Source organism: Malus domestica, chromosome 07 (assembly GCF_042453785.1).
Source record: "Malus domestica chromosome 07, GDT2T_hap1".
Lineage (NCBI taxonomy): Eukaryota > Viridiplantae > Streptophyta > Magnoliopsida > Rosales > Rosaceae > Malus > Malus domestica.
Window position 1 is genome coordinate 7,010,153 of NC_091667.1, and position 12,470 is coordinate 7,022,622.

General features: G+C 35.0%; 1 protein-coding gene across 2 annotated transcripts; it reads left to right on the forward strand.

The window, feature by feature from the left end:
* Positions 1 to 203: 203 nt before the first annotated feature.
* On the forward strand, positions 204 to 4,623 carry LOC103438867 (uncharacterized). Of its 2 annotated transcripts, none has more exons than XM_008377407.4 (6): positions 204 to 698; positions 819 to 1,009; positions 1,137 to 1,182; positions 3,464 to 3,543; positions 3,637 to 3,753; positions 4,358 to 4,623. In XM_008377407.4, the coding sequence occupies exons 1-6, from the start codon at positions 500 to 502 to the stop codon at positions 4,427 to 4,429; spliced, it is 705 nt and encodes a 234-aa protein (XP_008375629.3). In that variant the 5' UTR covers positions 204 to 499; the 3' UTR covers positions 4,430 to 4,623. The 2 variants fall into 2 exon arrangements, with proteins under 2 accessions (XP_008375629.3, XP_017188593.1); XM_017333104.3 differs by having other exon boundaries at positions 298 to 703.
* The last annotated feature ends 7,847 nt before the right edge of the window (positions 4,624 to 12,470 follow it).

A 12,470-nucleotide genomic window follows, 5' to 3' on the forward strand; every position in this document is an offset into this window, starting at 1 on the left:
CTCCTCAATTCAATTCCTCTCAATTTGATTACGAATTAGTAAACGCGCCATAAGATTGTGTTCGAGAAAGACGAAAGCGGGACGAGGGAGACGGGAGAGAATGAAGGAGAAAGAGACACGGGTAGGAGAGAGGCTGCGGAAAAATAAATAAATAAATAAAAACGCAGACATTAAATATCAAGTGGTATAAATTTATCAAAAATACTTTTAATTTCTAAATTTCGTAAAATCTTCGTTCTACCTCTAAATTCTTTACCCACACCAAAAATGTTTTGACTCCAAAAAAACATCATTTTCATGGAAAATAATAAGGAAGTATAAGCAGCACAGCAGGAATTTTGGAACTACATGTTGATTTTTTGTGTTATCCTATCATCCTCCACCCAACCCAACCGCTGCTTCTTCTTCTTCTTCCTCTGCCTTGTATACAACTATTTTCCCTACTTTTTGGGGAAAAGAAAAATTAAAAAGTATTCCTTCATATATAAAAACAGAGAAGATGGCACTGAGCTCATTCTCAATTAAATTCGGTTCGATTTCGTGTCCCTACGAAAGCCACAGGACCGCTACGTCTCCAAGACTCCTCAAGCTCAACCATGTCCTTTCGGTTCGCGTTTCGGCCGATTCGACCCCAAAAGCCCGATTCGTCGCCCGCCGAACCGAGTCCGTCTCGGTTCCGCAGCTCCAGCGTCCTCTAAGTAATGTTAGAATGATGTTTCGGATTCTTTCCATGCAATGTCATTGCTTTGATTTCTCAATGTTCGACGATTTTTTTTTATTTCGGGTAATTAGGGTTTTTGTGGTTGTTGTGTTTTCAGGTGAGTATATGAGCTTGCCGGCGAGTCAGTACTCGGTTTTGGACGCGGAGAGGATCGAGAGAGTGGATGCGAATACATTCAGGTGCTATGTGTATAGGTTCAAGTTCTTTGCGTTTGAGGTTTGCCCTGTTCTTCTTGTTAAAGTCGAAGAGCAGCCCAATGGCTGTAGCATTAAGCTCTTGTCCTGCAAGGTGTGTGTGTTTGTGTTTGTAACTGTCTCATTTTCGTTATGGCACGTTTACTAATCCGTAAGCGCAATGGAAGGAATTGAATTGTGAATATTTAACGAGCCCTTTTGCTTCTGTTTCTTGCTTACAGCTGGATGGTTCGCCGATTGCAGTTGCGCAGAATGACAAGTTTGACGGTGAGAAAATGTTTACTTAATCTTATGGCATATGAAGAATGAGAATATGTAATGCTTCTGTTTTGAAACAATTAGAACCGTAGACGTACTATTTTTAGAGATGATTTCGGCAAGTTGCTATAGCTGTACTGCTTCAATATTGAAAACTACACTTTAGGGCTCAAAACATTTAAGCGCACTCTAATTGGGTTATTGTGGAAAAATCTTATCACTGAGCTACGTAAAAGTAATCTGAGATTGCCTGCTTAATTCCAACCAGTTGTTTCACAAGAAACAGACCAAGTTTTAAGGTTAACTAACTAATTTGTGGTGTGATGAGTACCTACTATAGTCTATCATTAAGTAACAATGAAAGAATTGTTCATTTGCGGTTTTACAAGTTACCCTCTAACCTATTGATGTCTCACAAAGTTCTTCTATTAAGTAACAATGAAAGAGTTGTGTTTGGTGGACCTTGGTTGAGTACGTGCATAACCAAGCTCAAGATCAATTGAGCTCAAATGTCTAGTTTTGAATTGGTTAAGGCACGGTGGGATGTAAATAACTGAATTTTGAATTTGTCGAGGCACAATCGGAAGTAAATATTGGGATAAGTATTTACTACGGTTGAAAAGGTTGCCACATGGCAAATGAGCTCAAAAACAAGAAACGGAGGAAACAAACTGGATGGTTACACTTTTGGTAAAAAGAGGCGTGCCTCTTATTTTCTTTTCATTGATTCAATCAGTGTGAGATTGGTAAAATTACAAATTCTGAATATCAATTTGGAATTTATTGATTTTTTAAGTCTTACAAATTCCTGAAATAAGAATTTGACTCAAGCATGTAATGGTAGAATTATTTAGGCTAGCCCTTAGTGTCTCCTAGGCCTGACAAGCTAAGAGTAGTGAACCCTGGGCTTTGGTCGTTAAACTTACCGAGTTGAGCTTAAACTTGGATCAGTTTGATAACTGAGTGAGCTCAATGGAACCTTTAAATCAGATGTAGTTGTCACATTTATATCCTTATCTATTTCTTTGGTAAGGTGCATTGATGGCAAATAATCTTTTTCACAGTTGAATTGAAAAGGTAATGCATCTACTACTGAAGTGGGTGCATTGATGCTTAAGCTTGTGGAGGCCTTTGTACGGATCTGTTTACAAATCTATATGTATATTTATATATACCCCTCTGTTTTGGAATCTAATTATTTACCCTCCATGTGCTTTGATGCTTAAATCTTTTTGGGAAATTGGCTAGAAACATTACAATTACTGATTGTGGAAATAGAAATATTGACGTGAACTGCACAAACGATTGAAGGACTGAAATTTCTAAAGTACCCCTACATAGATTTAGTATTGGTTTAATGTAGATATCATAGATATAGTATTGATATATAGGGTAGATATTGTTGATAGGATGTTCATAATGTAGGTATACCGTCCATATGTTTATCAGGATCGGCTCCAATTCAGTGAGAGAGTTAGAGTTGCATTGAAAGAGGATTTTTCTAAGGTAGATCATTTAAGAAAACTATCGAGAGAAGAGTAGATGGGTAATGGGAAAATGAATTGGAAGGAGGAGAGAGAAACAGAGTGGGAGTGAGGTAGATATAGACATGGGTCTTGGTCTCCACCTAATATTCAATGATCAGAGGCTACTCCAATGGTGAGAACCCATTTTTTATCGGTGGTAGAGTTGGTGGAGAGAGAGAGAGAGCATAAGGGGTTTATAAGCAAGGGCTTTCTGGTCTTTTACACTCTAAAATTTTCTATATCAGCAAACCCAAGTCTTTCTATTCCAGCACCGCCTCTTTGGATCCTTCTATGACGACCAATTTCCAATCTTTTTCATAGATTTGAGAATGGATAAGTGATTATTTGTGGTTTATCTATTGTATAAGCTGGGTGGTGCTATCCGCACACCTTACCTTCCCCATACTCCTGTCAATTTTTTACTATAGGTTGAATGAATTGAAGAGGATCAAAGCACAGAAATTAACAGAGGGTGTGGAAGGAAAAAGGGGTGTGTGGATAGCACCACCCTATAAATTTCATCTGCACAAATTTTCTTTGTATGTTTGCTTTTGCACAGTTGTCGCAGCTGCCAGGCTGTGCCAATGACTGCACAAGGATGGTGGCTGTGGTAGTGTGCAATTGAATTTGGTTTTCTTTCTGGGCAATTCAAAAAATTGATATTAAGAGTTTCTTTTCTACTAGAGAAGTCAATCATTATGTTGAGTCATTTGATTGATGCTTTTTCAGGAGTTCTTTGACATTGATTTGGTATGGGAATGCAGCTTTTATGGTGAACCAAATATCGTGTGCTAGCAAAACCAACTCCTCACTACAAGAACTCAAATCAGATACCGTCATTGAGGTGGCATAAGATCTTTTTTTGTTGCTGCATAACTATGCTTGTTCATATTTTACTATGTCCAGGAACTTATGTGGATTGTTTTGTGAAATTTAGGTTAGCATTGATATTCCTTTTGCATTTCGTGCAATCCCAGTGCAAGCTATTGAATCATCTGGGACTCAAGTCCTTGAACAAATACTAAGAATTATGCTTCCCAGGTTTATGTCACAGGTTAGTGGACATTTCTTCAATGCTGTTTGTTCAGTTTGTTCTTCTGTTTGTATTTTCTTCGAATGATTTTTGTAACACATGTAACCATGGCCTCTGAAGTATTTATTGTACTATTTAAATTGGAATGAAAAATAAAATCATCTTGAAAATTTTCCATTTTAGATAGGTAAATTACAATACGTTCAAACCTTTTCTTTCTTTACGTGGATTGCTAGTTTTTTTCTTTAATTTTTTATGGGTGAGTTGAGCATAAGTTTTCTGCTTATTTAAGAGTTGATGCATGATGTTGTATGTTCTTGGGCTGTCTTCACGTATAGTAAATCTTGTGAACAGCTTTCTCAAAAACCTCTCAAAACTTGCCTTTGAAATTTCATATTTAGAGTGGAGCAGGATATGTAGCGTGGCTGGGTTTCCCATGCAAACTGAAATGGCGTTTTTGCATTTCATGTAGCGTTTGATTATATAACCTCATAAACTCAAACTCAATGGTTACCTATTTGATCATAACAATTGTAAGATCAGCATTGGGGTTTACTGTAATATCGTAATTCTTATACTGTATGTTGGAGAGGGTCATATAGTTTTAATATCGTGGTTTGTGCAGCTTGTGAGGGATTATCGAGCCTGGGCTTCTGGTGATAGATCAAGGCAGCCTCTTGGAACTGGCGAGATATGAAATTGTAGATGATAGCAGTTGCGAGTTCTATTGGCTTCTTGTGTTGAGCCATTATGTTAGCAGTTGTATTATACGCAGTGAGAATCCTGTCTGCCAACACTTGATTTATTATCTCACTAGTTTGGTTTGTTTGGTTTGGTTTGTTTGGTCAAGTAAATGCATCAAAGAAATGTATGTTCTTATTTGTTGCCCTAGCTAGATTGCGTTATCAACGTCATTGGTAACTTGGTTTAGGATACCAGACTTTGCATGAATTACATCAGTGGCTGGTTCCTTCAGTTTACTAGCACTATCAGCCCTTTAGCTTAAGGGCGTGTTTATAAGTGCATTTCAAAATGACTGAAAGCTTATGGTCAAATTGATTTTGAGTTCCAAAAGCATCATATATGCGCTTTGTGCAGGAAACACTTTAAGTGCATTTTTAAGTTCCACTTGAAATTTTTACTAAGGATGTGATTTCAAAAACATTTTTATCAAAAATGTTTTTAGTTATTTTAAAAGCATTTTTAAGAGCGCCTTAAATTGTTAAACTTTAAACATGATCCTTTTCCAGCTATAGTGATTGTAAGTTCACTTGCATAAATAATTAAACAATTGTTTTTTAATGAGAATTAAACAAATCTTAATTAAAGGAAAAAATAATTGAATAAATAAATATAGCTCACCTACCCAAGGGCACTGACTAAAATTTTTTGGTATCGTTAAGAAAGAAAAACAATCTACAATTCTACATATACAAGTAATAGCATAAAAATGTAAATTAGTTCTCAAGCCTAGCAGCACCTGGTGAGAGGATAAGCCCAACCGATTGAATAAATGATCACCCAGAATCAGTGATGGGATAACAATCCCTATGGACTATAGCCTCGTGTGGAATTGCTTTTACATTTTTTTTAGAGAAAACGTTTTTGAGTTTTAAAAGCATTTGAAATGCTTTTTGTAAGAATCACCTGTTATATATGCGCTTCTTCCAAGAAGCACTTTAAGTGTTTTCTTAAAATTTACTTGCATTTTTATTAAGGATTGTTCCAAAAACATTTTCATCAAAAATGTTTTCAGCCATTTAAAAATTCTTCCCAACAAGCTCTATATGATCTTTGATGTGATTAAGAGTTTTTCCTATATGAGACTCTTAGTGACGTCACTTATCATGTCTCTCAAAGTCAAACGACTAATTGACTTGATGAACATGATCATTCTTTATAAGAATTAAACCAATTAACCAATCCCAACATGTCACTTGTGCCCTATTGAATCATCTTTAAGTTTAATCTTACAAGTATATAAGGACATGACCTTCGATTGTAAATAAGTAATTGTTCTTCTACCAAGAAACTCAAGCTTTTAAATTCGCTTTCATTCTCTAAGTCTAACTTAGACATCAAAAAACCCTTAGCTCATACCACGTCGGGTTGACAATGTCTAACATGTTAGAATGTGAGTACGTAAGTTATAGCCGACTATTATGATTTAAATTGGTGCAAATAAGTCTAATAGAAAGAGGCTTTGAATTGTTTTAGAAGTTATGTCGATTGAAATTTGGTTTCCATCCTAGCTAGGTTATGCATTCATTGTTGGACAAAGATTTCTTGTCAGTGTTCCGCTTGGATTCTAATAGGAGAGATGAGTGGATTGAACGTGTATATATGGTAGGCCTCTGCTCTCACGAAACACACATTCTATATTGAATAACAGGCCTATTATTGATTTCAGCATTGAAGGTTTTGTCAAAGAGGAGAAGGATTGCTATAGAAGATTGACGGCTTCATCATCTTTGATCTCTATAGAGAAAGGAGCTCTGTTTTGGAGTCTGATATAGCTTCTTTTTCGACTGCTTCTATAGGATCGGTTAGATACTTGTGTTTACTGAATTGTGATTTTGATACTTACATGATTTGCGAGCTTAATCTGTTGACTTATGTTTTAGATAAGTTTAGTGTTCTACTTGGTTACAATGCTATTAAATTAATTGTTTACTTGTGCGGATTATGTTTTTCTATTTCATTTCTATTAAATTATGTAACTTTTTTTTTTGTTAACCTTCTACATTCTTCTAGTTTCTAGGTTACTGTTCCTACAGAAAATACCACGTGCATATCCTGTATATACACATTCTCTATAGTTATATGCAACTGCCCACTTGAAAACAAGAAAGAAGAATCCTCATGACAACCTGATGAAAAGTGACTGGTTTTAGTTGGGTGAACAGATGATAAATACATATATGGCATATTCCCTTGAACAGAACTAGACAGTAACAAACACCCAAGTGAGATGTATTTTATGTATTTTATGGACCCAACCTCACATATTCTCTTTCATTTTTAACATCAAAATCACTATCCATAACCTAGGATTCTAATCCCTCATCCCTTCCCACCTCTAAATCTCTCTAAAAAACCAACAATCTTTGTGGGATTGCGATGTGATTTTGTTTCCCAAAAAAGCCACAAATTCTTACCCAATTATTCTCCATGGAAGACCAAACCCCCAGCTGGGTACGTGCCTGGATAACTTCAAGGGACCAAAGTGTCATGGAGGAAATGATTTTCTGGCTTCTTGGAGATGGAGTTTTGCTGAAAGTTGGAACCCCGGAGAATGATTTGAGTAATTGAGAGGGGACAAGCTGCATGGAATTGTAAGAAAAATAGACCATTTACCCAACATAACCAACACTGTTTTCTCTACTCCGATGCATTTGTCCATATGTTAATGGACATATGTAAATAATTATTCTTGTATTACGGCTTTCCGCACTCATCCAATATGATATGGCATGCATGTCTGAAAAATCATTGCCAAATAGCCTCCACACGTTTTCATTTTAATTTTTATGTTTTATTTTTCTCGCCTATGAATAATTAAAATCATTGACGGTTTATTAATCTTAATTTCATTCCATTCATATTTAGGAAATTGTTGCATTCATTCTCTCTATTTTTTTCGAGCAGAACAAATTACAAAACAAAGATGACATTTCTTTTGTTATTCGAGCAATATTTTCAGCGTATCTAAAATATAAAAATGGTCGCTACTTACTGCTATAATCTTGTTATTCTACTTCTTGCCATATGTCGAAGCATGCATGGGCTTGGACACGTTAGATAACTTTCGAAGCCAAGGGAAGGAACGCAATGTGTCGCTCTGCAGAACCAGATGCACGTGGGCTCCCTTGTAACATTCTTTCTTTCTTGGACATACATGCTCGATAGATTCAATTCAATGCAGGACACCTGTACCTTCAGAATAGGTGAAGATAACGACCCATGCAGGAGAATTCTTTTTTTTTTTTTTTTTTTTTTTTTAAGGAGTTAACTGATGACAAGCTATAATTATCCATCTCCTTTTAAGGGTCGGAAAGACTCACACAGATATTTTAGTCTCTTTCCGGCTATAAGTCTGACTTCCACACCAACAATGGGTTTCGAATCCAAGACCTCAAGTTTTTAATTTTAAAGAAGCTTCGTAATCCGACATTTACCATTGGAGCCCCAGCTCGTGGTTTATGCAGGAGAATTCTTCGGTAATTGTTATTATTATCCAATTCCCTCTTGTTTTGATCAATAGTTTTTATTTTTATGACATTAAAGGTTGCAAAGATGATCCTTTATAATATTAAAAACCATACATATTAATTGTAATTAAGGATGTACAATCTTCCTAATTTTTTGTCGCAAAAGGGCAAAACGAACTACGTACTGTTACATATATATATATACACACACACATATATAGTTTACCTAAAATTTAATGACATGAACGGTTTATTTGTTCAAGTTCTATTGATTTTATGGATCGTTCTTACGAAACATTAGTCACGTCGGAAATTGATCAAACAAATTGGTAATCATAATGTTGCAAGAAATATTGCAATTTCATGATAATCAAATGGCTAGATAATTTTAGATTAAATTGATTTTTTACCAAATGATTTTTATGATTTTTTTTTTTTGTAAATAGAAAGATGATTTATGAATGGAGCCCAAGAAGTGGACGGTCAGTCATTATAAAAGTATGTGGATCGTGCATCAGGCAAGTATTCCTCGTGTTTGATAAATTAATGAAGAGGGAATATTAAGCGGATAATGTTATAGATACCAAATTTATAAATTAAATTATATGGATATAGATGATTGGATTATTACTTACGTGTTGATTAACGTACTTATTTTCTATTTGTGACATATAATTTGATTTGCAAATTTGGTTTAAATAAGTAGTCTCCCTAGAATTATTCATACTAAGTAACCTCTCTATATAGATGCCGGATGTATCTAAACTACCTATAAACAAAGGGTAATGCTAGGAAGACAAAAAATTTAACCAAATTTTGTAAACAAAATTATGTAGTTGTTGATGATTGGACTGTTACTTAAATTTTGATTAACGTGTTTATTTCTTATTAATGACACATAATTTGGTTTGCAATTTTGTTTAGAAATTTGGTTTCTCTAACATTATCCATTAACAAAACTCTCGTAGTCAATCAAAACAAGGTGAAAGACAACATAGTCTTCTATTACAAATAAAATCATGGGCAGTAATGTAATTTTGCACAAACCAAATTTGTCTTTTTTTTTAAAGTCTCACATATATGTAATCCTAGCATATCTAAAAAATAAAAAACTCTCTCCCAATCCCAAGATCTCTTTCTCCTTCTCTCCTTCCCTTTTTAAAAACCAAAATAAAAAATGTTCACACACACAAAGTGTGTGGGCGTCCGTTAGTAACGTATAATGAAAACATCTAATAGGAATTTGTTGAGATTATTTTGATCAATTATTGTATACAGAAACATGCGCTTTCCAATAAAAGATTAGACTAGCAAGAAAAAGAAATATAACTTATAGTTTGGAATGAGCATTTGAAGGAATGTACTATAAATCTGAAGAGAGATACAATTCACAGTGCTCTTTTTCACGCGATATTCATATGTACAAGAGCTCAAATACCCCCTTATATATTTGCAAATATTTTATTATATTTTAACCAAAACCCCTCCCTGCTTCGAGTCCGAAGATGAGGATTCTACTCTAACAGAACGAAAAGAATAAAGGATCAAACTGCGGTTTGGTCAAGCGTAATGATAGTGAGCGTTTTAAATCTTCACACATTGGTCTACAATAAAACTATTTAGTTTTAGTTCAATATTATTTATAGGCAGCTAGAGAACATAAGCACCCTCCAATATCACTATCGACATCAAGAGATAGCCATATAATATAATTAAGTAGCAGCTTCATTAATATACTTTAGACTTTAGTAGTATATGAGTAAGAGAAATTTAATTATGACAATTTCTCAACTTTCTTGACTTTGAGATAAAGCTAGCTTAGGGAATCTCATTCTCCAATCATAAAAGGTGCTCGGTTATCTGTTTATTAACTTGTGTTTAGGGCCTTGTTTCATGCTATAGATTATCTTTGAGTTTTCACTTTTCATATTTTTCGTGTAGGTAGTCTTCCTTTTTTTGGGTCAAAATATATGCATATAGTCTCCCTATATGCATATATTTTGAAGGAGATTTTTGTAGATGTAATTTAAGTGGTTTTTTATTTTTTATTTTATTTTTTAGGTTAGTATTCACTCCACCCAAGGTATAAAGGAGGTAATTAACTAGAAAACTATGTACTTTGTTGCATCGGACATGAAAAAAGAGAAGAAATTGCTACTTTATCATTGGAAAAGAAAAGAAATTGATACTTTTCTTAATATCTATATTTTCATGCGGCTTTGTTTAGAGCTACTTTATGAAACTCAAGATAAGACTCGTGGCAACTTTTAAATCATATTCTCAAGATCACGGGCCAATAACATAATCATATACTTTTGCTAAACTATGAAACATTAATTAACAAAAAAGACCATTGTGGATGCAAGTTTTGTATGAGACTAGATTGATGAAATTACACCAGCAAGACAACAAACATTATTAGCCTAATTAATGGACATATAAAAAAAAAAGGAGGATGTTTGCCAAAGGCCCTCCGATGCTCAATTCAAACCGATAGTATGAGAGAAACAAAGAATTCGGAGTAGTAAGTGGCAGCTACCATTTTTTCTGTTTGACTTGGCTATTAATAGACCTAAACCCTAGCATGCAGCTGGGAGGGTGGGTGTAGGCCATACCAGACAAACCTTAATATTTTGCTAGTGATGGTGCATACCAATCTTCGCAAAGCGTAGAAGCGTTGGACACCCAAAGGAGAAATCTGAAGAGTCGGCTTCCTGCCACCATTGGCCCGGATTTTGGGGTGGTGACATGACATATTATATATGGGCATAAAGCACCTTTGATATGTTAGTGACCTGAAGGCCTTGTACCCCCACGGGATAGACAAGTGCCATGTTCTTTCGTGTGGGGCAGACGATGCCACGTTATCTGGAGTACTCTACAGTCTGCTTACAATGTTAAGGGTAACCATTAATATAGTGAGTATAAAGTCCCCAAGTCCTTTACTTATTTGATGTGGTTAATTTATGTCTTCACATCAATCAATATATGAACCAGTTAATCATATTTCCAACGAGTACTTCGTAATTGGATAGTTCATTCTAAGAATTAGTCTTATCAATATTTATCATTTAAATATTGAAAGGCATCCCAAGTTCGAATATCCTTTATCTTGGTGATAGAAAAAAAAGCCTGACAAGTCGTGAAGAATAATAATGCAACACTCAAAAATAGCAAGGAACATTCGTTTACAATGTGTGTTAGAAACGAGGACAATTTAGATGGCAAAAAGCCATTTTGTTAAACACAAAACCACGATCACTTAAAATGCCAACCTAATTTTGTTCAAAACGAAAAAAAAAAAAATGCCAACCTAAGTAATGTAGAATGAATTGTCAAGGAAATCGAGTAATGGCCAAACCACATGGTCTATAAATTTACACAACAAGGCTTTGTCGTGTGACAAAATACAGGAGACTCAAGAAAGTACACATCTTGTGGACCGAACATATTTTTGTAGACATGCGCGAATAGGTTTGATCAATCATTTATATGTGCAGTAGTGGCAATGCAACTAGAGCGATATGCTTGTTTTCCAGGTTCTCCACCAACATGTATTCAACATCTAAAGTTTAGATGCTTGACTACCTTGTTTGTCTGCCCCGAACAACCAGCATGGCGTTGTTTTGTTTGAGTTAAAATTTCGACCAAGCACCGAGAGAGCAACATTGAAATAGGCAGCCTAACGTACAAGAACCACACCGGGACGCAACACCCAATGTGTACGTTAAGAGTAAGACAAGGACCTGATTTTGCTCGTGTGCCACATTCCAACATATCCCAATTTGAAATGTTCACCCACAAAGAGAGGTACTCACTCGATCTATTCATGACAACCTACTTTTTAGTCTCGATCTTTGGCTTTGAAAAGAGCAACTTGCAAAACAACGTATTCATTATGGCGTCCTAGTCTAATAAACTTTACATAACTATGAATTATTTGACTTAAACGTCATAGTAACAGTGAACTCGTTACATGTAAATCCTACTTTACTTTGAGACTACTAAACATAAAATGTAAGTCCTTAGCAGTAACTTTTACAAACTAAAACATATCACTCCAAAGTCTCCAATCTTTGCTGACTACTCCAAAGTCTCGAGAAATAAAAGCCTCACAGTTATATTTCGCTTATTTTCGATAAGTTTCGTGCTTAACATTTGTTTGTATGTGATGTCCTACAGTTACATATGCTCTCAATCCAATATATTTTGATCAAGCTCTCACCTTTTGTCGGCATCTTTTAATAATTATTCGATAACAAATAGATGACTAACTTCCCTTTCGACTGATTGATAAATGTAAATTGTAAGTTGGAAGCTCCATTCACTTTGATCAACCACATTATGTTGAAGGATACATCATACACGTGAGAGTGGAAGGAACTATTCTCTATCCAAATGTTAACTCGTAATTGATCAACTTGTATATTCTGACAAAGACTGACATAACAAATCTAATAAATCAAACATTAGGGGTCATAATATTGGACACTACGCGTTCTCTAATTTGAATACTTGTTTATTTTG

Bases quoted from the DNA above. Each gene is read 5' to 3' on its own strand.
- LOC103438867 (XM_008377407.4), top strand. From the start codon at position 500: ATGGCACTGAGCTCATTCTCAATTAAATTCGGTTCGATTTCGTGTCCC. The intron at 1,010-1,136 runs GTGTGTGTGTTT...TCTTGCTTACAG, and splicing joins TTAAGCTCTTGTCCTGCAAG to CTGGATGGTTCGCCGATTGC. The intron at 1,183-3,463 runs GTGAGAAAATGT...ATGGGAATGCAG, and splicing joins GCAGAATGACAAGTTTGACG to CTTTTATGGTGAACCAAATA.